We start from the raw sequence: 26,848 nt of genomic DNA, 5'->3' as shown, positions 1-26,848 counted from the left end.
CGAACACAATTCTCCACAGAGTAAACACTCAACAGACAGCAGCAGCAGCAGTGAGTCCATCTCATCCTCCTGTAATGTCTCTGAGCCCCTCTTGTTTCCTCACGTGGGGCGTTCTGACGTCAGGGTGTGTCTCGGCTCGGTCTCTGCAAATAAGACACACGTGTGAGGACAAACGTCAGCGAACACGCCAGGGACACACGCAAATGAACACGCCAACTCACAGACTTGGCCAAGACAAACACAACCATCTGGGGGAGACTGAGGGGGAGGGAGGGGGAGGGAGTGCTGGTGCGATGGGGATCAGACAAAAGAAGAGTGACAGCATTACCAAAGACAGGCACACAAGAGAGGAAGAAAGACTCAGAGCGCAGAGTTGGCTGAGAACGAGTGGGCACAGTGCTGCGTGATAAGCAAACATCAAAGTAGAGCCCGACCGATATATCGGTTCGCCGATATTATCGGCCGATATTGGCCGATTACCGATATATCGTATCGGCCGATATGGTGCGCCGGTATTATTATTATTTTTTTTTATATATATACATATACAGTATATATATATATATATATAAGTTATAGACAGCATGGACAGCATGTTGTGTATATTTGATATTTTTTCTTAACTATTTGTTCTATTGTGTTTTTGTATTTCTAGTTATTTATAATTATTAAATTCCCAGTTAAGTTTACTGTTTCATTGCATTGAGTTTATTAATAAGCTGTAAAATATCCTGCCTACATTACATATTTCAATTCATGTCAACTCAATCATATCTTTGTCAAGTGTTTGATATTTGAGGGTTGCTGATGTGGTGCCTCCTCTGGTCGTTAAGGGCGCCTGTTCGGAGGGAGGGGAACTCGTTGGAATAGCGTGATCCTCCCACGTGCTATGTCCTACCGGTGAAGCTTCCCCTGTCAGGTGAAAAGAAGCGGCTGGCTAACTGCCCATGTGGAAGCATGGAGCCAGTTTTCGGCTCTCCCCAGATCGGCAGAGGGTGGAGCAGCAACCAGGATAAATAAATAAAAAATTAGCACTAATGGGGGATAAACATTTGATAAAAAAAAAAAAAAAAAAACGGCCGATATTATCGGTATCGGAATTTTTTTACTCCCTAATATCGGTATCGGCATCGGCCTCAAAAATCCAGTATCGGTCAGGCTCTACATCAAAACATTGACTTCAGAGAAATGGTCTTTGCTAATGGTCATGCTCTGTTCCTGCTTGGGAAAGCAGCTAATAGGCCCCTTGATCATCCAGGCAGTAGGCAGAGAGGCCAGCCACCTTCATTTCTCATATGAATTAATGACTTTAATGATGCGGGAAGGTTAACCACTGTAGTCACTGGTCACGACCACATTGGTCACGATTCAAACAGGTCATCGAGTTTATAAGAACCGCAGTGCCACATGATTTTCACAATGAGTCAAGTCAAGACTTACCGAATTGTCTTTCTAATATCAGGTCGAAATAGTTTCCAAAACTGTATTAATATATGAAATGTGAGTGTGCTATAAAATCATGTTAAAATTGGCCATGATCCTACACATCGCTGTCTGTCAAATGCTTGTCAAACCTTAGTTTTCATTGTGAATTAGAAAATGGTTGGGGGGCCAGTCGGCACCCTACCGCGCGGGCCAGATCTGGCCCCCCAGGCTGCAAGTTGAGTATCACTGCTCTAACTTATTCATTAGTGGAACATACACAATATATATTCATATTAGTCTATTTTTAACATGAATGCCCTTATATATACTTCAAATATTTCAAATGATCACAGTTCAATACATTGCTGTTTGTGTCTCGGATATTGAGCAGTGTCTGAACCCTAGTTCAGCAGAGAGTATACAGGCCGCTTACGTGTCATCCAATGGGGCAAAAACTAGTCTGAATCTCTGTGACTTTTCATTCAGTTTTCTGTGTGTGTGTGTGTGTGTGTGTGTGTGTGTGTGTGTGTGTGTGTGTGTGTGTGTGTGTGCGTGCGTGTGTGCGTGCGTGCGTGCGTGCGTGCATGTGTGTGTGTGCATGTGTGTGTGTGCATCATCGTCGTCATCATAGGTGAGAGTCAATCTGTTGAGGGGGTGTGCTGATTCCGGGACAATTCTCACCCTGGCTTGTCCCCCATTCTGCTCCTCCTCTGAGCTGTGCCACACACAATGCACACACACACATTCTCGATACATTCACAGCATAACACGGACACTTATACATGTAGCTGCCGTCTGTGCACACTGACAAGCTGCTTTGAGATGGGACTTCCGGCTCAATGGAGTGGACACTAATAAAAAGAGGTGGCTCCACACATTTCTGAGCCAAACTATTTTGTTTCCATTGGGGCTCTGGGTGTTTCTCTTAGTTTTCTGAGCTGCACGGGTTGAGATCCTCTTCACAAAGAAGACGTTGAAAACCTCACAAAATGCAACAGTGGCCAGCAGTCACAAGATGGCCGACAAAGAACGAGAGGCAGACACAACTATCTCTCTTAAAGGAATAATGCACCGCTGTGAATATGATGATTTGGGTCACCTATAGGTCCCCTATCTAGTGGAAATGTACAGTTATTTTTTAAATGTGTGGCCTATCACTATAGAAAACTGAGAAAATCACTGTAGACTCCCCTATCGCAACAACCAGAATGCATTGCGTGCATCACTGATTCTCAATCTCAATTCAATCTCAATTTATTTATTTGTTTGATAGGGGACAGGTGTACATTACTGAACATTTTAAAAAAAATGTAAATGCACGACAATTGCAGTCATGTGTACAGAGTTGAGTGGACTTCAGCCATCTCTTCATTTGACCTTTGAACATGCCTAGTGTTGGACATTCCCTTATGGCGGATGGAATTGTGTTCCAGAGTTTGCCACCCTTGACAGACAGAACTGTCTGGCCAAAGGTGGTGCGCCTGTATGGGATAACACAGTCGCCTCTAATTGAGGCTCTGGTGGTTCTGGATGTGGATCCTGACGGTATGTTCACGGCCAGTCCAGGACCAAAGACAAAGCAGAGACAAAACAGCATTATATCTCTTTAGTCTTTACTGAGGCTTATTTTAATTTACAAAACGTTTTTCCTCATATATCTTGATAACTCCCACCCATTCTCAGTCATTCCCAACTGGTCTTATGTTGACCATTTGTCAAATCTCTTGGCATAGCTACAACGCTAAAGGTTCCACACTCCCTGGAAAAGCCTCTCACGGTAGCATTGGACACCTGCAGCTTTCTCTCCTGGGCTCAGAAGGCCAGCTAAAAGCTGTTGTAATTTTGGCTCTACGACTGCTGTATATGTCACTTTAAGTTTTAATATTTTTTCAGTGAAGAAAGTAACCATGTTTCCAATATGTGGTCAGTTTATCCAAAGAATGGCTGTTTGTAAATCTAAATAGTATCTTAATACTCCTCCCGTCAGTGCCTCTGACCATGCCACTGGCAATCGAACTGGAGTTGGTCAGGGCTGAGAGGAGTTGTGCCCCTCAGTCCTCATTGCATTGTAAAGCCTATGGAGAAATCCATTTGGGCTCATCTGCTCTGAGGAGGACAACCTAATTTTTCATGCTTATGCATGAGAGAGAGAGAGAGAGAGAGAGAGAGAGAGAGTGTGTGTGAGAGTGTGAGTGTGAATGTGAGTGTGAGTGTGAGTGTGTGTGTGTGTGTGTGTGTGTGTGTGTGTGTGTGTGTGTGTGTGTGTGTGTGTGTGTGTGTGTGTGTGGTGGCATCTGCCAGCCTATTAACAAAGACAGCAGCGAAAGAACAGAGAAACTCCCATGCACTTCTGTTGATGTTTTTTTTTAATAAAGCAAAACATGTAGTCACAGCTCTCTATTGAAAAATACAGAATCTACTGTAACAGCAGCACAGTTTCCTTCAAGTTCTACTCAAAAAGTTACAGTCAGGGTTTGGGTTTGGGGTGTGGTCCGGATTTGAGTTTGGGCAGGGTTTGGGTTTGGGGTGTGGACAGGGTTTGAGTTTGGGCAGGGTTTGGGTTCAGGGTGTGGTCAGGGTTTGAGTTTGGGCAGGGTTTGGGTTCAGGGTGTGGTCAGGGTTTGAGTTTGGGCAGGGTTTGGGTTCAGGGTGTGGACAGGGTTTGAGTTTGGGCAGGGTTTGGGTTCAGGGTGTGGTCAGGGTTTGAGTTTGGGCAGGGTTTGGGTTCAGGGTGTGGACAGGGTTTGAGTTTGGGCAGGGTTTGGGTTTGGGGTGTGGTCCGGGTTTGAGTTTGGGCAGGGTTTGGGTTCAGGGTGTGGTCAGGGTTTGGGTTTAGGCAGGTGACAAGTGGGTTGATGGGTAAGTAGTACGGGCGTTAACACATGGGGTTCACGAGGAACAGATGACCTCCGTGAATAATGCAGTCATCAACCTGGTTGGATTGGCAGTGTTGAACAGATTGTTGACTAAGGTACCTCTCCTGTTACGAAAAACAATCCCACATGGGGAAAGCTGGCTTATCTATGACATCTTACTAACAAGAGGGATTGTACACAGTCTGTAAGACAAGAAGATACAGGTACACATCACTGCAGTCAGATGAAAACCTGGGAAAACTGATTTTCCCACTGACTTACCTGTGCATTTGTGAAAACTATACAATTGGTTTTTGAAATTGTTTCGGAGTCTATAGTGTCATGAAACTTTACGAGTGCATCAAGAACTATTTCAAATTCCAATGCAAGTTAAAAAAGAAATACAGAACAGAGCACTCAAACACACACACACACGCTGGGTGGACTGGGTCGCTCCACATCTGATGCAGACCAACAGCAGGTCTCAGTGTGATGTACCAGGACAAGAGACTGAGAGCTGAGGCTTCAGGCAACTAGATGGGCTGCAGGATTCAACCCCAGTATTGTTTAGAGACCTTGTCCCATGTCCATCTCCTCATAGAGACAGACAGGAAGACAGGCAGGTAGAGAGACAAAGGAAAGACAGACAAGAGACAGATGCCTTCAGTCAAATGAGAGACTCGCCAGTCCTTACACTCATTTCCACCCACACCCGCCCACAACAACAGAAAATAAATCACAAACAAAACAATGAATCTGGAGCACAAGCCTTCCTTCTTCTTCTGGTCGTGTAGCTCTTCAGTGGCTGTCGGTATCTCCATTAAAGGTGATCTCTGGTAAGCCATGTCTCGTCCAATTGTCTATTGTTTCATTCAGTCTAGGGAGCTAGAGTGAATTTGAAACTACTAAAGCCAGGCACCATTTTGGGTTGTTTGGGGAGGAAGAGACAAGAACACGCGAGGGAGAAATGGATTTTGAGGTGCGGAAAAGGGGGTTCACAGCGTTTCATTTGTGTGCCTTCCATTTAGATCTACGTATCTCTTCTATCTTTACAAACCACAATTCACTGGATGGTGTCAGCAATCACAGATGAGATTAAAAAGAAAATCTAACTTGAATGGTGACAAAACTCCACAGCAGTGTGTTATATTTGTCTGTGTCTGATGAATGTATGTACAGTCATGGTGTGTGCTATGTACAAGTGTGGGTGGTGGTTTGCTGGCATAGTTCAGGATGAGAGAAAATTGAATCTGTGAAGTGTGCAGACTTAACATCCATAATCCTCTCATCTTTCGCTCTCTCTTTAGATGCTTGCCTATGACTGACCCTGGTCACGCCTCGTTCTGATATCTCATTGTCATCATTCTGGTAGTGTTGTATAGATTCTCATTCATCCGAATCTCTCCGTTTTTCATTGCTGCCATTGCTGTCCACATTTCTTCATGAATAAGGTCATGGTTAGTGAGGACGCTGAAAATGAAAGGTGCACGTTTAAGCTGAACTGCGTGCTATGGGCTGTACGATGATCGCTAGGTGATATAGAAAATAGTGGTAGACAAAGAGTCACAACGCCTGCGTTGTTTGCTGCCTCCACAATAGTTGTGGTATTAAAAAAAATGCCCCGAAGACCCCCCACCAGCTTATATGGTGTCTGGCTGTGTGCGTTGTGTATGTCAGTGGTTCTCAAACTTTTTCACGTCAAGGACCCCTAAACTGACGCAAATTAGACCCATGAACCCCCAATTGATAGGATTTTGCCCCAGGGTCCGTATATGAAAAGATTTTTGAAAACTTTTAGATGTTTTATTGCATATGATCATCCAAAGTCACACCTGAGAAGTCTTGTGACAGTGGAGTAGATGCACTTAGAAAAAGAAGGGAGGGACACCCGCTCACTGTCTTCACTTGCTCAAACAGCAATTGAATACGTTTCCATATGGAAACGTTGTATTAAATTCCTGTTTGAGCAAGTGAAGACAGTGGGCGGGTGTCCCTTCTTTTCTAGATGTTTAATTACAAAAAGTGTATGAAACCCGTGACCAAAATAGTCATACAGTCTGTCATTGTGTTACTTATGGATGGAATTATAGTGAAAATAAATGATTCACCTTTTTGCTGAAACCCACTCAAGGAGCCCTGGAGGTGCCTGGACCCCACTTTGACAACCACTGGTGTCTGTATCGTGTGATAATGTTGTAGTGTAGGTTTCTGAGCTCGCTCTCGCTGGATGCTGCCTCTCTGTACACTTGCTATCATGACGATAGAGTCTGGTTCCATGATGTAATCTCCGCTTTCTTTTATACTCAAATCCTGACCTGCACTACATCAACTCAACTGACCTCCACTCCTTCGAGCAGCTCACTACGGCCTTGCCTGTCTCCTGCATCAGTGTAGCGCCCCCTGTATCTTGAGGAGGGAACTGAAAGGAATCAAGAACCATTTTTAAGAGTACAGGAAAGAGCAGGGAGAGAAATTAGAGGAGAGAAAATGGTGTGGAAAAATGGAGTTCAGCCAAAGGTGAGTTGGAGGGAGAGGGTCACTGTGGAGAGGGTGAGGAGGCAGAGGAGGGACGGGGTGGGGGAGGCGGAGGCTGACTTCCCCTCACGGCCGTCGTAGCCCGGGGGACACTCCAGCTCCAAGCAGCGGATGGAGGCGTCTTCGTTGCCGTAGTTGGCCCAGTACTCTTCTTGGTCCAGCTTGGGGAGTGCTGCCTCATCCTCTGACAGTTCGTACTTGGCGGAGAAGGAGGTGGACGGGTTGTTGGGGAGGCCGGGCAGGTGCTGCTGGGGCTTGCCCGAGGAGAAGGGGAAGGCCTTGACTGTCTCCGTGCTCTTCTGGTACATGGACTTGGACGAGGACGCCGGCTTCTGCTTGGAGAACCACCAGCGGGTCTTGGAGCTGAAGGTGGTGGTGGTGCTCCCCGCCAGAGAGCCGGGGTCTGGCATGGGGCAGAGGGCAAAGTCCATCTCCCGGAGGAAGCGGAGGTCCTGGCCACGACGGGGGGACGGGGAGGTGCACACCAGCTCGGAGGAGGAGATGCGGGCCTTGCGGAACCACTCCCAGAGGGAACGTGCCTCGCATCCGCACGACCAGGGGTTTCCGTTGAGGCGGAGGAACTGGATGCCTTGGGCGTCCCTCATGGCCTGGCCAGGCAGCTCGGCCATGGAGTTGTTGAACAGGTAGAGGATGGTCAGGCGGCCCAGGTCACGGAAGGCCCGGCGGTTCACCTGCCGGATGCGGTTGTCGTGGAGGAGGAGGCGGTCCAGGTTGACCAGGCCTCGGAACACGTTCTCGGAGAGCGCGCGGATGCGGTTCCCGTGCAGGAAGAGATGGGTGAGGTTGACCAGGTCTGAGAACAGGTCATCCTGTAGAAAGTGGAGCTGGTTCTCCTGGGCAAAGTCAAAATATGAGAAGATTTGGGGTTGGCTTCATGGCAAAAGCTTCAGATTCAAATGACTACTTCATGAATGATTTTGGTGGATTAGCTCCATGCTTAATTTGATGACAGAGAGTATTTGGCCTGCTGCATAATTTACTTCTCACTTCTAATTTGCATAGCTTTCCCTCCATGTTGCAGCCTGTTGTATTGGTGAAATGTTGCACTACAGTGATGCAATACATTTGGACAATTTGGCTGTTGGCCATGTGGTACGCATGTTTTGGTGCTCTGTTTATAGCATCCTGCTAGAATTATGTTTGATCATTTTGCTTCATCTAGCTGGCAACTAGAATACTGTTACGACTGTTAAGACTGTTACCAGGAGGCATGTGGGTGCTTGGCCCCTGTTGTGTGTGGGTGTTGTACTAAAATTGGCATTGACATAATGGCCAATAACGTGTGTTCCTGCAAGCATGCATGCACAACTTTTCAATGTATATGTGTGTGTGCACATGTGCGTGTGTGTGTGTGGATGGCTGCCACCATTTGGTACCTGCAGGTAGAGGAATTGCAGGCTGTACAGTTTGTGGAAGAGGTCGTGGGGGAGAGCTTGCAGCTTGCAGCGGTGCATGTGCAGGCTCTGCAGCTTCTCCAGGCCTCTGAAGGCTCCACCCTCCAGGTGCCTCAGAGAGGGGTTGTCGCCCAGGTCCAGCTCCTCCAGCACCCTGAGGTTACTGAAGGCCCCGGCCTCGATAAACGTGATGTTGTTGCTGTACAGCCACAGCACCTGCACACGGGTTACACACATATATATGGCAAATCAATGAGGAGAGGAGAGAAATAAGGTATTTAGAAATGGGGAAATATCTCCAAATACCACACAATGTATATATGACCAAGCCCCAACCTTCGGTTCTGAAAAAAATGTGACCAACGCGGGAGTACCAAAAACTACAGTTCCTTGACTGGTCAGTTGAGGCTGGGTGCAAAAGGGAGTCATTCCCTATTCACAGCAGAATTAAACGTGTTTATGGCCTGGTTCAAAAATCTGCCCGATTGTATAGAAGTGAATGGGAAAATGACCCAACTTCTCACTTGATGTATTTGTTTATTTATTATAAGGATCCCCATTAGCTGACGCCTAGACAGCTAGTCTCAATCACTAGTTTCAAATCTTCAATACATTTAGTCAATTATGGTCCCATTTAGAGTAAAATAAACGATAAAACAGACTATGGTTTGGGGTGTGATTGACAGGTTCACCTGTCCAGTGATCATGCAGCTCGCCGAATAGCAGGCAGCGCCGCAGCTCTTCTCATCCAAATATGGCTCCAAGAAAACCAAGATGGATCCTAGTCCATGTGTATGCCATCGAATACATAAAAGGGCAAACATGTATGTATGTATGTCCTACTGTATGCATGCATGTATGTATGTATGTATGTATGTAGCCTCTCTGTTGCATTTCCCCGGACACCGTCGGCCTGACAGCATTCATATTTGGCACGGGTACTGGCAGAGGTCCCGAGCAGATGGTGACAGGGCTGTATTTTTGAATTAGGTCATTATGGCCGATTAAATGGCCAAAAACGGCCAAGTAGTCATAGCGCTACCCACAGCAGCCAGCAGATGACCCCCCCCCCCCCACACACACACACACACACACACACACATACAGTACATAGACAGACAGACAGACAGACAGACTGTGATTGCATGCTCCAACAGGTATCAGAACTAGTGTAATGTATGACTGGCAATGAGACAAACAGACAAACACACACACACACACACACACACACACACACACACACACACACAAACACACACACATAGACCACCATCCCCACCTGTGTCTCGAAGCCAAAGGAGTCTGCCCGGAGCTCTGTGATGCGGTTGTTCTGCAGGAAAACGCGCTGCGAGTCGTAGGGCACGCCGGCCGGCACCACGCTGAAGTTCTGAGACTGGCAGCTGACCGTCATGGGCGTGGGGTAACACACACACAACCTGGGGCATGCTCTCGCCCCGCCCGGCTTCAGCACCACCAGCCACAGCACCAGCCACAGGGACAGCCCACCTGGAGGGAGGGGAGGGGAGAGAGAGAGGTTATTTCATGCTGTCCCTTTAAACTGTGCTGATTGCTCAGTGGATGAAAAAGACAACATTATATTCTTACAGTAGCAGGGAGTCTGTTGTTGTAGTTATCTCTGCCAGGAGCTCATGTGTGTGTGCGTGCGTGAGTGAGTGAGTGAGTGAGTGAGTGAGTGAGTGTGTGTGTTATCGGTTTGGCCATGGTTAGGCGTAGCGGTGTGGTGCTTGGCGATGTGCACGCTACTGAGTGCACTTTTCTAGTTAGTCATGTTTTGGAGAAAGTGTGTGTGTGTGTGTGTGTGTGTGTGTGTGTGTGTGTGTGTGTGTGTGTTTGTGTGTGTGAAGAGAGGTCAATTTCAGTTTTCACCCCAGGCTTGTTATCTATCTGGTGCGGAAACTTCAATTCACGTCAGTTGAGGTGCATGCACTCTCCACCGCATCACTCTTGTGATCTCAGCCGTGACTTGTTGATGGTCTCGAGAGCTTTGGGGCTCATGCATAATAAATCAGATTACATAATTACACAAATCATTCGCCCATTCATGTCTAGGCCTACCTGATCACTTTACACAGGTGAGCACCGTGCCAGCTTGTCAATCAAGAATCTTACATAACTTTGGAAGTCAGCAATGCAGAATACTGAAATCACCGCAAATCTCAAGACACATCTGTAATAAATAAATCATTTGAATCACAGGTGCCAGAGTGGATTGACTTAGCCTGGTAGCCTGGTTCACACAAGTCACCAAAATGACCTGAGATGTTTAACTGTGATATTAAACTAAGGGCACGCGACCCGGTAACCGGGCCCGGTTCAGTTTCGCTCCTCATCAATAATGCCACAGCGGCTTGGCAAGCTCGAATGACGGCACGCAAAACTGGCCCCGCGGGAGAACTACACGCGTGAATTAATAACGAAGTTCCCATTCATCTTCTCTGCGCAAGATTTTCCAGCGGCTCACCTCCTGACCCCTTAATTTGGGCTATTACAGTAAATTTGACTCTGAGGGAGAACAGTGTCGTGCCAAAAAGTAATTGTCCGCCAAAACAAGTGACTGACGTCAGATTATTTAAAAGATTTTGTCCCAGTGACCCCCATCTGATAAGACTTTTACTTTTATATGTTTTATTACATAAAGTGTATGAAACCCACTAAAATAGGTCATACATTCTATCTTTGTGTTACTGTGCTTGTGGATGAAATTATAGTGAAAATAAATTATTCCCCTTTGTGCTGGGGACCCCGGGCCCCTCAAAGACCCCTGGGGGCCCCCGACCCCACTTTGAGAACTACTGATCTAGTCTAGGGCACAGAACAGGTAAAATAATGCAGAGTTGTAAGGGTAATTGCAAAATAGATCATTTCTTTATTTTAAATATAACCCATCCATAATCATGTTTACAGTAGGCTATTATAGTTTCCAAATATAGGCCTAAACAAGAATATTAGACATGCCAAATGGATATAGCCTAAACATCGGAAACAATACTATAGTAGGCTATATGTAAATAATGGCATGCCTGATTATACTGCAAACACTTCTTTGGCCACAATTGTGTTTATTTGTTTGTTTGTGTATTTGCATGTTAAGACTGCCTGATCCAGAGATAAAAGCAGTTGTATAAACTGGGCAATCACTTTTTTGGCAATCACTTTTTGGCACAACACCTGCCGGAATCGGGCACTTAAGTGGAATAAGATACCTTTCCTGAGTCTGTGCCGCTGTAAAGTAACACTTATTTACCCGGAAGATTGACCCTCACGTTTCAGTGTCGTGCGTAATGCGTATCAAATCATGCCTTTTTCTCTCCGTGCGTAAAGGAGATGGGAAGTAGGTTCATTGGCAAACTTTACGGGAGGTGTATTGCAGCAGATTTTTCCATCACAGAGGGACATATCAACAGTTTTTATAATGATTATGCCATCACATTTAAATAGCCTACACCACTGCACAAATCTAACCGAGAGCTTATGGATCTTAATTTCGCCCAAAATACTATTTACGCAGTGGAGGAATGGATTTCTGGAATAAGTCTTGATGCACGAATGGGTGCGCAATGGGTGTGCGTAAAATAGGCTAATACCACATATAGTTTGATAGATAGATTGTTCTGCATTAAATCTTTAGTCAATGCATATTGCAGTGCAATGAGAGACAACGTACAAGACAACTGATATGACCATCGGTAAAATCACAGTAACCATTGTAAATAGCTCCACATGCATTAAAATAGCAGGTGCATGAAAAACAGGGGAACTCACTCTTCTTGAGGCTGTGGCCACTGGATCTCCTCGCAGTCCAACGAGCCTCCATCTCGAACCAAAGCCGAACGCGAGTTAGCCTGAGCGGCGAGGAAGTGCCTGCTTGCTGCTATCTCCGCTGGGATTCAGCTCTGGTGAGCGAGGCTCTGCGGCTTCATGGAGTGACGAGCAGGATTCCCGGGAGCTCGTTTATACCCGTAGCCGGTCCGCGCCCACGGGCGTGGGCAGCAGAGGATCCAGCTACGTCAGCCCGGGAGGAAGGGGGAGGGCGGGGTGGGGCGGCATGCAGTCACTGAAGGAAGCGACAAGAAAGGCGATGCATGCTGTGTTCACCGTTGTCTCGGGCTACCCACCAGAAGTAACGCGTTACTTCAGTTCAAAAAAAGCAAAATGATTGCTTTTCTTGTTGTGCAGTGGTAGGCTAAATTACCCCCCACCCCCCCACCCCCCAGTCGGTGATCATCAAGCATAAACGCAATTCATTGCATTTTAAGAAAAGTTTAATTTAAATTGAGACCTGGTTGTAACATTTGACATTTAGTGTGTTCAAAATTTGATACAAACTTTATGTGTCGGATATTAAATTGTGTAGCGGTTATCTCTACAACACAAGCAGAAAATACCTGGTTTAGTCTTACAAGGATTGTGTAAGGAAGAGTAGTTCTGTCTTACCAAGATTGACCTTGAGGTGGTGGGCAGACCTCCAGGCACCAATGTCTTTGAGGCATGCAGTGGTGCGTGCCTCAATTTGGGTGTGTGAGGGGGGGGGGGGGGGGGGACAGGTAGAGCGAGTGGCATCGACATAGATAGCAGTGATAAGAGAAGCAATAAGATGAGATCACATGACCAAGAGATCTGATATAGAGAAGGAATAGCAAGGGGCCCAGGACTGAGCCCTGGGGGACACCAGGTGCTAAGAGTGCACGATTCGGATATGGATCCTCTCGTTTTTGACCTGCTTGAGCGGTTAGAGATCTGATAGGAAGCAAACCTGGAGTGTGCAGATCCTGAGATATCTAGGTCAGACAGAATGGAGAGAAGGATTTGGACCACCTCAAGCTCAATCTTGGTAAGACAGAACTACTCTTCCTCAGCGGCGTAACTACCATATATGCAGGGAGCGCGACTGCATCGGGGCCAGGCGTGGTTGGGGCCCGCTCGCACGGCTCATGTGTGGTCGCACCTGCGGGCCCCTACCGTATATATGACCGCACGATGAGATGATTCGCGAGCGACCTCTGACCTATGACCCCTCCTCTGAGAGTTAAAATAGCGTCATCGGAGCACTCATAAATCACGGAGGTGAGAAATCGTGATAACCAGCGGATCTCTACCAAACAGAGATGAGTGTTGCTTTCAAAGGAGGCGGTCGCATTTTCTCCTCTCCTCTTTCCCTCTCCCTATTCCCTCTGCTTGCTACCCGGAGCAAATCTTGCACTTGGTCTCTTCGAAACTACAAATATGGATTATATGGATATTAAGCTGGTCTCTCAACGCAATCGACAAAATTAATGCGGGGTCCGGGGAACCCCCCCCCCCCCCCCCCCCCAAAACGGAATCAAACGAGCAGTGTCCGTATTCCTAGATCATTCTGTTTTCTGTGGATCAAACGAGCAGTCCTCATTTTGAGAGATAATTCTCTTTTGTTATTAGTAATTCTCCCTAACGAGCCTATTATTCTCCCTCGTTTATTAACGAGGATCTCCCTTTCTATTTGTATTTTCTCCCTAAATTACTAATGAGTATCTCCCTGCATCTCACACTCCCTGCTGGAGCCGAGACTGATAGCCTAATAAATGATAAGTTTTCCTGTTCGAGAAATAACGGGGAATCCCGTTAGGCTCAAGTTCTAAGATAACGGGCATCTCTTCTGGCTCCCTGCCTGGGACAGGAGAGCGATAACCCTTGAGGTCCGGCTCCTTTTATTGTGTCTTAGGGAGGCGTGTTTATGTTTTGCTGGGTCACGGTGACCTAACCTCTAATTGGATGCTACACTGTCCATCTGCATGTTATCAGTCCTCCCCATCTGCAGACAAATCAGCCATCATGTTTGTGTGTGCGCTGATGTGCGCAGTTAAATTCTAATCAGCCCATGATATCACACTGATGTCTCACACTATCCCATTTTTAGATATTTCACATGTAATATACATCAAATTTTGAGATTACATTTACCACACTTTAAAAGCAACATTAGACTCAATTAGTCATCTATTGTCACATCTTCTCTACCCTCACATTATGCTTTAACTTTCCATGATGTTTCATAGTGAACAATTCTTCACTAGTCAACACAATGCATTTCAATTATACAATTAAACTCGTGCTCTTCACATGACACATGGTTATAACATTGTGACTTCAATGTACACAGAATACTGTATATAGAAAAACTTGTATTCTAAAAAACTAGGATTCTCCTCTCCTCCAGTCAGCCTTGCCCCCTCTGTGCTGCAGTTGGTGGAGCAAAGGTTCATCCCAAGGTCACTCTCCGCAACAACGTGCACGGGCCCCTACTGTATATATGACCGCACGTGCACCAGGCCCCGGCTCAGCCGAGCCCAGGCGCAGCTCACTTAATTAGTAAGCCGTAACTGTCGTCTGTCTATTTAAAGTAGGCATAACGAATCTGCATTTGTACCATGGTGTCACTTACGTGACATACCATTCATTCACCAAATAAATAATACAATGACATCAAACTACCTGTTTGACGGACTCATATATCCATATTACATTTAAAAATTCAGTTTATATGAGGATTAATGGGCGATTTGATGTGGTAAAATGTGCGCCCATGGAATTATGGGTCATGTTGTGGTCACGTGCATGAGGAAAATCTCAAAACGGAAGAAGCACAGCACTGCGCAGGTCAGCATCACATCAGCTAAACAAGCGAGCAAGCAACATGGGCAACTACAAGCACAAAAGTGGTTTTCTCAAGAGAAAGCAGAAAGAAGAGAGGGAGACAGAGACAGCGAAGCTTCAAAAGATATCCACTTTTTAAAAAAGAAAGATGAGCTAGCAGCAGCAGCGCTAGTACTACTGGTAGCACCGAACAAGAGCCAGTGTTGGCCGCGGCTAGCAGCACCTGCAGGCCGCCACCCAGTGACACTGAGAGGGGAGAGGTGGAGGAGGATGTGCGGGACGAGCGCCCGCTGCAGCTCGCGCCCGCTGCAGCTCGCGCCCGCTGCAGCTCGCGCCCGCCAGCGGGACGGGGACCTCATCTCCGGACCTCACCGTGGATCAGAGCACATGCAGGCCGCCAATCCAGTGACACTGAGAGAGGGGTAACGTCTATCTGATCAATGTATTGCATGTCAAGGTGCGCCGTCACCAAATGTTACAGTTGTTGTTAAAGGAGCCCAGTCTGTACTGTAAGCTACTGAGTTGTTTAACCACCGGATAGCTTGGCTGATGCGCTTGCTCTGTTGATGTTCAATACGATACCATATTGTTGTGTGTTGCGTAGAGAAACGATCGAGGCAGTCCTTCAGATGAAAACGTGGATTTATTGCTCCAGTGCACAAACGTGAATACAGTCCATTTCGTTGTCCAAACATAGAAAAGGCAGAGCACCCCAAACAAATGTAGCGCCACAGTGAAGCGGTCAAAAACCCTTTGCCCTTCCGGGGTCAAAACACCTGGCGAGCCATAGCGAAGCCGGTACCTATATAGATTACCTGAGCCCAGGTAATATGGTACAGCGCCACCCCAAGGACATAGAAGGCATTACACATAATAATCACAGGAAATAATACCAGACCAAATTTGGCTCCTACAGTTGTCATCTGTTATGGTGCGCCGACACCAGATTTTGTCAGTAGCCTATGTATGAGCAGGGCCCGGTTTGACCATCTTGCATCAGGGCCCGGTGTTGACTCGTTACGCTGCTGCTCTTCCTCCCAGGGAAAGACTAACCTCTCACTGACCTCTCCATCTCCATTGACAACACTACTGTTACCCTCTCAAACAGCTAAGAACCTTGGGGTGATCCTTGACAACCAACTGTGCAGCTGAGCCTGCATCGCAACGACTGCCTGCTCCTGTAGGTTCTCCCTGTACAACATCCGCAAAATCTGTCCGTTTCTCATGACGGAAGCGACACAACTCCTGGTCCAGGCACTTGTCATCTCCCGCCTGGCCTATTGCAACATCATTCTGGCTGGGCTACCTGCCTCGGCCATCCGACCGCTACAGCTCATTCATAATGCTGCAGCGGTGCAGCCCGTCTGGTGTTCAACCAGCCTAAATTTTCTCATGTCACTCCCCTTTTCCAGGACCTTCACTGGCTTCCCATCTCAGCATGCATCAAATTCAAGACACTGGTACTGGCCTACACGGCAGTGCACCAGACAGCTCCTCTGTATCTGCAATCTAGATCGCCTCGTCCCTCCACCGCTACATCAAAAGCTCAAAAGTCGCTCATCCTGATCGTGACTCTCATCCCTGGAACGAGCTCCCCCCTTCGGTCAGAGATTCAGGCCGAATCTCTGCCCATCTTTCGGCGGGGACTGAAAACACATTTTCACGCTACACCTGGGCAACTTCTTGAACTAGTAGGGAAAAAGCTGTGAGACTGCGCCGACAAAAGGCATCTAAAAAAGTTTGGCTGGGTGCGTCGGTACAGAAGTACTAACAATAGAGGTCAAAGAGAGTACCCGCACACCAGATGTAACAGGGCTAAAAAAGCCACAGAGGAGGTCCAGAGGCTGAGATCAAGCAAAAAAGACTTACTTTATTTTACATAGTGCAGGACAAAACAGTGCAACAAAAGAAAAAGTGGATTTAAAAGGCAGCAAACGTTTCAGTCGAGGACTATCATCAGTGCTACTGTGAGTAGCACTGATGATAGTCCTCGACTGAAACGTTTGCTGCCTTTTAAATCCACTTTTTCTTTTGTTGCACTGTTTTGTCCTGCACTATGTAAAATAAAGTAAGTCTTTTTTGCTTGATCTCAGCCTCTGGACCTCCTCTGTGGCTTTTTTAGCCCTGTTACATCTGGTGTGCGGGTACTCTCTTTGACCTCAACTTCTTGAACTAACATCTTTCTCCCTCTTTAAAAAAGTATTCCTTCTCAAACTACTTTCTACAAGCGCTACTCTATTCCATCAAAATGTCTTAGCTGTCATTGATTGTGTTTGCGTGTGTGTGTGTGTGTGTGTGTGTGTGTGTGTGTGTGTGTGTGTGTGTGTGTGAGAGTGTGTGTGTGCTTTGTCTTGCACCATCAGACACTCTGAGTGCAGACCTCATAGGACCAAAGGAGCCTACAGTATAGGTCTTACTGGGTGTTCACACTGGGGCGATTGTTGGAAAATCACGCAAGTGACGCAGACTTTTGCGGTGCGAATGAAGCAATCTTCGCCTCATCGCCTGTTTGCTCGAGTTGACATTTTTCAACTTTGGAAAATAATTCTGAAGCTGTTTTCCCCACCGTATGCTAAAAGCTAGCTACAGCAAAATAGCCTGGGTGAATCCAACCTTCAACATGACATCACAGAGTATGCCTGTAACGGCAGTGACTGATAGCACATAGAGGTCACGTGGAGGCTGGGTTTACCCAGGCTAACGGCAAACCACTTGGACAAACTAGATACTGCAGGTGGTTTTCTGTTTAACAGGACGTGCAGGCTGCAGTTCATCCAAACAGATTTCAGATTTTTCTTTTTTAAGAACAGAAAAAAGATATACTGTAAATGCACAAGTTAAAACAAACAAGGCACAGGTACATTTAAACATTCACAAAATGTAGCATTAACTACTACAATAAGTGTGGTGTAAAGTGTCCATTTTAAATACTAATTGTACTAAAACTAATTGTACCAAGTAATTTTACTGTATGACTACTCGGCGACTGGAATGAAGTGTGTTTGTGTGGTCGTTCGTATGTAGCCTATGTACCTTTGATGCAAACACTCACAGGGGGTCTGGAGGAGGAGAGGGGTGGGTGCAGAGAGGCCAGCAGGGTCTGCCCGGGCAGCAGGGCATGGTGGGCTGCCTTTACTCTGACTCCTGCACATCGTCTGTTCCCCTCACCAGAAGCTGCTCCATGGAAGGTCATCTGCAACTCCAAGCTGTCTGCAGTGACATAATTTGTGTGTGTTTCTTTGTATTCACACTGTTTCTTGGCCCCAAGGTAATTGGGGGAGGCAGTCAGCTCACCACTAGTCTACATTGGATCTGTGGGAGTCGTCTCCATGGGGGGGCTGCAGGAGTTGTCTCCATGGGGGGCTGCAGGAGAGATATGGCCGTGTGTGTGTGTGTGTGTGTGTGTGTGTGTGTGTAGGTGTTGTGTGTGTGTGTGTGTGTGTGTGTGTGTGCGTGTGTGTGTGTGTGTGTGTGTGTGTGTGTGTGTGTGTGTGTGTGTGTGTGTGTGGTAACTGGAGGAGGCAGCCACCTCACAAAGCAGGCACTAGTAGTCTCCATCTCCATCAAGGCTGTTGTGAGAGATCTGTGTGTGTGTGTGTGTGTGTGTGTGTGTGTGTGTGTGTGTGTGTTTGACAGTGAGTTTATCAACCAACTGAATGTTGGAGGAGGTGCTTGATGGTGGTTTCTGGATATCAAGCACTGTGTGTGTGTGTGTGTGTGTGTGTGTGTGTGTGTGCGTGTGTGTGCGTGTGCGGGGGCGTGTGTATTTGTAATTTTTCTGATTACCGCACATGCTATGCAATCAGTAATCAATCAATCAAACAATCTTTATTTAGCACCTTTCAAACAAATCACATGCAATTCAAAGTGCTTTACAAGCGATTGACAAAAAGTTAAAAGAAAAAATAATTTGGAGACTAATGCATAGCCTAGGTAAACCCAGCCCCCACGTGACCTGCTCTCTCAGTTCCCTAGTGACTGAGAACAGGTCTGAGAGCAGGTCACTGGGGGATGGGTTTACCCAGGCTAACTAATGCACACCAAGACAAGTTCATTGAATAAGAGAATAAAAGATGGGTACTTAAGATAATACAAAAATAAGTAATACAGTAAAAGGTAAAATAAGCAATACAAAATAGCAATACAAAATAATAAAATAAAATAAATAATAATGACTTGACACCAATGACTAGTTGTTGGCTTCTAGTATTCAGCACACCTCCCTCCCCCTTATTGTACATAATGTCTATGTCATTTTATGTATTGTACTTCTTGCTGCAAAACCAATTGCCCTTCGGGGATGTAATAAAATCTAAAAAGTTTAAATGTTGATAAAGACGAAATAGAATAAAATAAATTATAAAATTATAAAACACTTCATAAAAGCCAGACTACATGGCTTTTTAGTTTACATTTAAATATATCAATAGCAACTCTCAGATCCTCTGGAAGGCTGTTCCAGTTATGTGGAAAAGCTACAAATGAAGAACTGAGGGGCCTTCAGTTCATCTACCAAAAGCCGTTCTGAGAGGTAGTCTGGTGCGAGGCCATGTAGGGCCTTATAAACTAATACAATCATTTTAAAATCAATGTGAAAACAGGTATAGCCAGTGTAAATACTTTGTGATCCAACTATCCAAATACTGTCCCCTCATATGCAAGGCATGTACAGACTTACACACACTCTTGTCCCCATGTCAACCCCACTCCCCCTTTCCCGCCCTCACATCCTCACACTAGCCTGGTGCGTCCTTGTGAATCACTGGCACACTGGCATTGGATCTGGTGTAAACACAACATGTCCAAAAGATCTGGCCTGACTCTCAAAACATGCTGCTTAATGTGTGCTCGCCAAATATCCAATACACTAACGGCCGTAGTTTACAATTCAAACATTCATTTGGAAAAACAGGTAAATTCCAGTCGTAAAATGAATAAACACCTTGAGTGCACATAAACACATTGGGGTGATTTATGTGAAAATTATCCGGTGAATATGTTTTAAGTATTTATAATAAATGTATACAAAAAATGTAATTACAGTATAAATACATCAATATAGATTAAAATAATACAAAATACAAACTGAGATACCTCTTTTTGCAAATGAACTTTCCAGGTGTTTCCAAGGTGCATGTATGTTAAAATAGTCTTTAAGCTACAGTACATGTCCACGCAGCCATCGATCTGCATATCAGGTGTTTGAATGGAGTAGCCTAGTGCAAGGCTCCGTTTTTCCATTCTCCTCAAAATCCAGTATGAGGTTTGCTGTATACACTAGTGAGTGAGTCAGAGCAATGTGGGTGTCATACGGTCTGATGATACTTTGTTCCCAAGATCATGAATCATTTGTTCTTTGGCTGCAGTGTCAGAAGTGGAGTTTTCGTTTATATTTGCATAACTCATCGAGGATTAGAAAGGTCTTGAAATCATGGTTAGTCGTGGCTTAGGTGTTGGTATTTACTGTTTGCACGTGCCAAACTGACACAATGGATCAAACTTAAAGGATAAGTTCACCCAAAAATGAAAATGCATACACTTATGCTGATGGAAGGGCGGATGAAGTTCTTTGGTCCACAAAACATTTGTGGATTCTCACAGCAAGACACTGTTGCAGAATTCTCCTAAACAAGTGGATGCGGTCCCAGAATGCGGTTACCCAGAAGTCCCTGCACTTCCTGGTTCTTACATGTTAAAGTCAATGGGATTTTTGTAATTTCGGTTAAATGCTTAAAATAAGGTCTGTGGTTAACAAAAGTTTATGAAACAGTGAAGTTTGTGTTCAGCAGGATAATCTTCACAATGAGATTGTTCCATATTTTCCTTGGTTTCACTGTTACTCAGTTGCTTTTAGGCAACAGGATTTCGGCCCAAAGGGATTCTAACTGATCCTCATTGAGATCAGACCTTACGTTGAATACAATATCAGCCCTTATATAAATACAGACCCCCCCCCCCCTCCTATTTCGATCTTTCCTGGTTACTGTGTAATTTTCAATTTCAATTTCTACATCTGATATTGATGCATCCAACCATGTCTCAGTTATACATATTATTCCTGCCATGCTACTATTTACGAGCTGTCTAATTTGGTGAATTTTATGTATTAGACTTCTCACATTGAGATGCATTATGTGTAAGCCCTTTGTTTTACAAACGTCTATAATTTCTGCATTCGTATACTGCCTTGCCTCCTCCTCTGCTGCTGGACCTGAAGTCGTCGGCTCCTGCCCGCAGGGAGTCCTTTGAAGCCCGTTGTTTGGTACGGCAGACGGAGCTCTGCTGTGGCGCCTGGTCCGCTGTGGTCGGCCGCTCGGCTCCTCTGCTGCACTGCCCGACGCTGTCTGCACGGACCCACCCGGAGACCGCTCCTGGCCGCTGATCTGCCCGGTCCTCGTTGCTCTGGTGGGCATCCTGGTTTGCTGCGCTGCTCCCCGGATCTCCTCTGCTGCTCGGCTCGGCGCTGTCAGCCCGCACCCGCAGGGAGTCCGCTCCTGTTCCTGGCCGTTGATCTGCCCGGTCCTCGTTGCTCTGCTGGGCCTCCTGGTTGGCTGTGGTGCTCCCCGGATCTCCTCTGCTGCTCGGCTCGGCGCTGTCAGCCCGCACCCGCAGGGAGTCCGCTCTTGGCCGTGGATCTGTCCGGCCCTTAATGCTCTGGTGAGCCTCCTGGTTGGCTGTGGTGCTCCCCGGATCTCCTCTGCTGCTCGGCTCGGCGCTGTCAGCCCGCACCCGCAGGGAGTCCGCTCTTGGCCGTGGATCTGTCCGGCCCTTGATGCTCTGGTGAGCCTCCTGGTTGGCTGTGGTTCTCCCCGGATCTCCTCTGCTGCTCGGCTCGGCGCTGTCAGCCCGCACCCGCAGGGAGTCCGCTCTTGGCCGTTGTTCTGTCCGGCCCTTGATGCTCTGCTGAGCCGCTTGGTTCGCTGAGCTGTAACTCGGATCTCCTCTGCTGCACGGCACGGGGCTGTCTGCCCGTACCCACTGATAGTCCTCGGTTGGTCACTGTTAGCTTCTAGGCTAACAGGGCCTGTGTTAGCCCCTTGGCTAGCTGCTCGGCTAGCATTGCTAACATTAGCATCTTGGCTGGCTAACCAGCTCGCTTGCTCACCAGCTTGAATTACTGGACCTGGGCACGGGTGAATGTCGCCAGAAAGTAGGAGGCATATGACGATGACCGACCGAAGATCCCCTCCACCTTTCCGCGACACAGGACGCATCTTGCCCCGCTGTAGGACGTGGATGATCGCCGCCCGCCCGTAGCCTTTTTCTGGAAGCAGTAGACATTAGTGCACCAGAAAAAACCATCAGAATTAAAGTCAGATCGGAGCCTTGGATGAACCCAGAAATAATTGGAGCAATAAAGTCCAGAAATGACATGTTCACTAGATTTAGAAAAAATAGCGATGAGCAATTATATACTGAGTTTAAAACACTTAGAAATGAAGTAACTAGATTAATTAAGATAGCCAAGGCGGAATACTACAATGAAAAAATAACAGAAAATAAGTCAAATCCTAAACAATTATGGAAGTGTCTGAAAATGACGGGATACGGGAACAGGCTCAAGACAAAAGCAAAAAATATGAATTTAGATATAGGAGGCTCACTGATTACAGGACATGCCAATGTAGCTAATTATATAAATACGTTCTTCATTACTATAGCAAACAAACTAGTAAATAAACTGCCCAGCCCCAGTGGCAAATATGGAGAAAGACAGGTGGGGGAGTTTTACAGGAAGAAAGGTATCCTGGCAGATACCTTCTCTTTCTCAAGTGTGTCTGAGGACACGGTAGAAAAGAAACTCAAGGCCCTCAACCCTGCGAAGGCAACAGGACAGGACAAGATTCCCGCCAGATTTTTGAGGGATGCAGCGGAGACAATTGCTCCATGTATAACATTTATCCTAAACAAGTCCATTGAAAAGGGGCATTTTCCCACTGATCTTAAATCAGCCAGAGTTATTCCTATCTACAAAAAAGGAAATAAATTAGACCCGGGGAATTACCGTCCTGTCTCGATCCTTAGCACGGTGTCAAAGGTAATGGAAAGAATCATCTTTGAGCAAATAAATGAATACCTGTCAACAAACAACATCCTGTATGAGTATCAGTCGGGGTTCAGAATATCTCACTCCACAGACACATGTTTGCTGTACCTGACAGACCAAATCAGAACAGAAGTAGACAAGGGTAGATATTGTGGAATGGTTTTATTAGACTTACAAAAAGCCTTTGACACCGTGAACCATGATATACTGCTATTCAAAATGAAGGCTATGGGTTTTAACAGTGCTTCGCTAAGGTGGGTAGAGTCATACCTAAGGGGGAGGAAGCAAGTGGTGGAAGTGAATGGCATTATGTCATCTTCACTGGTGCCAACTTGCGGGGTGCCTCAAGGGAGCATTTTAGGTCCAGTCTTATTTCTTTTATATGTCAATGACATGAAATCTGCCTGTGAATGTGAATTGCTTCTCTTTGCGGACGATGCAGCTCTACTGGTCTCACACCAGGATAAAGGGGAGGTAGAAATCATACTCAGCCGAGAACTACTCAGGATCAGTTGCTGGCTGGTTGATAACAGGTTGTCCCTCCACTTAGGTAAGACAGAAGCCATTCTCTTTGGTTCTACCATCAAATTGAGGAGGTCTCCGGGGTTTAGGGTGGTGGTGGGAGACGTAGAGGTCTCAGCTAGGGAGGAGGTCACATACCTGGGCTGTGTGCTGGACAACACTTTATCAGGAGAGAGCATGGCGCAGAGGGTAGCCAAAAAGGTTAACCAGAGAGTGAAATTCCTCTCCAGGATTTCCACCTATGTTAACAGGTACGCTCTGGAAATCCTAGCGGGAGCACTGGTTCAGTGTCAATACGACTACGCATGTTCCTCCTGGTACACCGGCATCGCAGTGTCACTGAAAAACAGGCTCCAGACAGACAGCACAAAATAGATTAGTCAGACTCATTTTACAATTGAATCCTAGGACTCACCTACTACAGTCTCACTTCGACAGCCTCAAGTGGCTAAGAGTAGAGGAGAGAGTAACACAAATAAAACTCGGCATGGTACACAGGATAGTTAACAATGCTGTCCCAAAATATCTTAGACATTACTTCACCAAGGTCAGTGACGTACATGGGCACGGCACTAGAGGGAGCCCCACAGATTTGGTCCCAGTAAAATGCAAAAGATGCATCGGCCAAAATTCCTTTCGTTATTCAGCGGCAGTAGCCTGGAACAGTCTCCCAGCTGAGATTAAGACGATCAGCCCCTATCCCTCCTTCAAAGGTAAAGTCAAGAACTGGATCAGGAGAAACAGAACCTGGACTTAATGTGTTGTGTTATATTGTGGTATTATATTATTATATCATATATTATATTATATCTATATTATTATATAGTATATAATGTTGTATGGTAATGATATGTAATGCTATAGTATATTATAAAATATTGTCCAGTATAGGTACATGTAGGATGGATTTGATGGTAGCCAAGGTGTATGAGGTGGGGGGCGACCTGTTGTCGGCCAGCCAGTAACTGAGCCGGTGTCTCACTCGACCCTATATGTTATGAGATCTTATTTTATTTTATTTATTTTATTTATTTTATTTGATTATTTTTTAATGTATGTTTTTATTAGGATTTGATGGGTTTATTTTTTTAATAGCACAAATTGTCTTTTATCTTATTTTATGCTTATTTTTATTGGTTATTCACTGTGCCCCACTTTCCCATATCATTCTCCCCCCTGCGTGGCAGGCACACCCACGCATCACCCTCAGACTCTGACAAGTGCTGGTGGCACTCACACTATCTCACACTTACACACATCCAGACATACACACAACAGTACACATTTTATAACAGTCATCATGAGGACCGCAATGGAAATAAGCTGTCAGCTTTATTGCGTTTTTATCCTTTTGATAATGGTGGGCCTGTGTATGTATATATGTATATTGTATATACTGTGTATTCATTATCAATAAAGAACTCAATCAATCAATCAATCAATCAATCAATCAATCAATCAATGCAAACATACATGGGGTGTCTCCTCCAGTGAGATATCTTTGAAAAGATATGAGTGGGCATAATCTTCGTGAAGACATCCTTATTCACAGGGACAGATTCAATTTGATGAAGAAAAAAAAAAGAACTCGCACATCACCTCAATAACAGTGACTGTTATTTTTTATCCTTCACTCCTGCCCTTTCTCTATTTCTGTTTCTGTTACTTCTTTTTGCAACATTTTATTTTTAAAATGGCGATGGCACCAGGTTGTGATCATCGATGACGCAGATGCCAGGGAAAACCTGTGACCACGTGGCATGTGGGCACTGGGCACACGTGCAAGCGAACAAACACACGCACACGCACACACACACACATACGCGCGCGTGCTGATGGGCATACGCTTGCATGGAGGAGGTTGCCAGCACAACTCCGATCATAGCAGCCTTCTCCAAAACAACTGAAGTCAGTGGGGACCAGTTCTTCAGAGTTACAAAAATACCTATTTGTAGGCTACACCATAATTTAGTGCAAATCTTCTCAACTACAGCTGATTGATTTGCAACAAATAATGGTGTAGGTCTTTCTATGCACAGTGTGATTGTGTGACTGTTTTTGTTTTGGAACTCAAAAGAACACGTCCCTATTGACTTTGTTTTGGAGAAGGCTGCTACAAAGTTGTGCTGGCCACCTCCGTGTGTGAAATATGGACTAAGACATTTCACCTGTGTTTCATTTGGCATGAGGGTGAGTAGATGATGACATAATGATTCATGATTATTTTTGGTGAACTATTCCTTTAAACTGAGCCAGAACGACACAGTGACCGACCCGACCCCTGTCGGAGACTGCCCAGAATCTCAGTGTGACTTGAAACACCATTTGAGGCCCACACTGCAGCCACAAGCCTCCCTCCTGCAGGTCTGCACTCTACAAGCATCCCTCCAATCAGATGCACACTTCCTCCTCAAAAAGATCCCTCCAGTCCATCCAGAACCAGGGACGCTAGAAGTCAGTCAGAGTTAACGGTGCTGAGAGAAAGTCTATAATAATGATGACATCATATTAAATGCTGGGGTTGATAACCATTTTGCTACACAGATTTGGTGCAAGATTTACGCTGGCATCTTCAAGTAGTTAGAGCCCTCCACCAGCAGGTGGTGCTGCAGCCCCCCCTACTGTAATTCCAGCATCCCTGCGATCAGTTACCAACATGGACTCAGTTCCATAAACCAAAATGCAAGCAAAATAAGCAGTGGGACAACAGCGACTCAACAGGCAACATCAAACGCAAACTCTTAATAAGACCTTTAAATATTACTTTCATGTTTATTGTACTTGGACATTTACTGTTGTGGGCCGGGCCCCAACATTCACACCCTCTTTAGGATTGTGCAGTCATTCAGGCTACTTGATCCTTGGACATTTTCAACTAAATATTTGCATGTTGTTGTTTCTTCAAGCATTGTCAAACCTTTTATTTCATCTAGAGATGATTGAACAAATGAAATAGTGAGTAGAACAACATAGTCCAGTATCCTGGACTTGTATCCACTGTGGTCTTCTTAATGTTAGCCTACTACATTTCAAAAACATTTTAATGGGCAATTGCCTGCAAGTAGGCTATATCACTTGATATATCACTGTCTTTCGCACAATATAAACATTTGTTTTATTCAATTTGTAGGAAAAAAGATGAAAATCAAGACCTAGTGAGTTCAGTCCTTGCTTTCATGACACTAGATATCAAAAGTTCATTTAATTTGGTGTAGGCCACTGCAACACTATTTCCATTTACAACATTGCAAAAATCTTACCAGGTCATCACATCACATGTGAGACTTGGAACTTGGAAAACCTAAATCTACCAGTAAAAATACAGTGTGGGTAAGACATCTCCCTTTATCATCAAGTACAAACATTATATATGATACATTTTCACGGATGCTGAGGCT

General features: G+C 45.7%; 1 protein-coding gene across 1 annotated transcript; it reads right to left on the bottom strand.

The window, feature by feature from the left end:
• Positions 1 to 6,787: 6,787 nt before the first annotated feature.
• Positions 6,788 to 22,095, bottom strand: LOC310790085 (reticulon-4 receptor-like 2; the record flags this gene model as incomplete). Its single annotated transcript, XM_083651777.1, has 5 exons — positions 6,788 to 7,669; positions 8,213 to 8,446; positions 9,510 to 9,736; positions 21,073 to 21,846; positions 21,987 to 22,095. 5 exons carry the CDS (start codon positions 22,093 to 22,095, stop codon positions 6,788 to 6,790), a joined length of 2,226 nt encoding a protein of 741 aa, XP_083507903.1.
• Positions 22,096 to 26,848: the final 4,753 nt, after the last annotated feature.

This window comes from Poromitra crassiceps, assembly GCF_964638095.1.
Source record: "Poromitra crassiceps genome assembly, chromosome: 15".
Lineage (NCBI taxonomy): Eukaryota > Metazoa > Chordata > Actinopteri > Beryciformes > Melamphaidae > Poromitra > Poromitra crassiceps.
The sequence above is the reverse complement of the archived record's forward strand: the minus strand, read 5'-3'. Positions and strand labels throughout refer to the sequence as shown.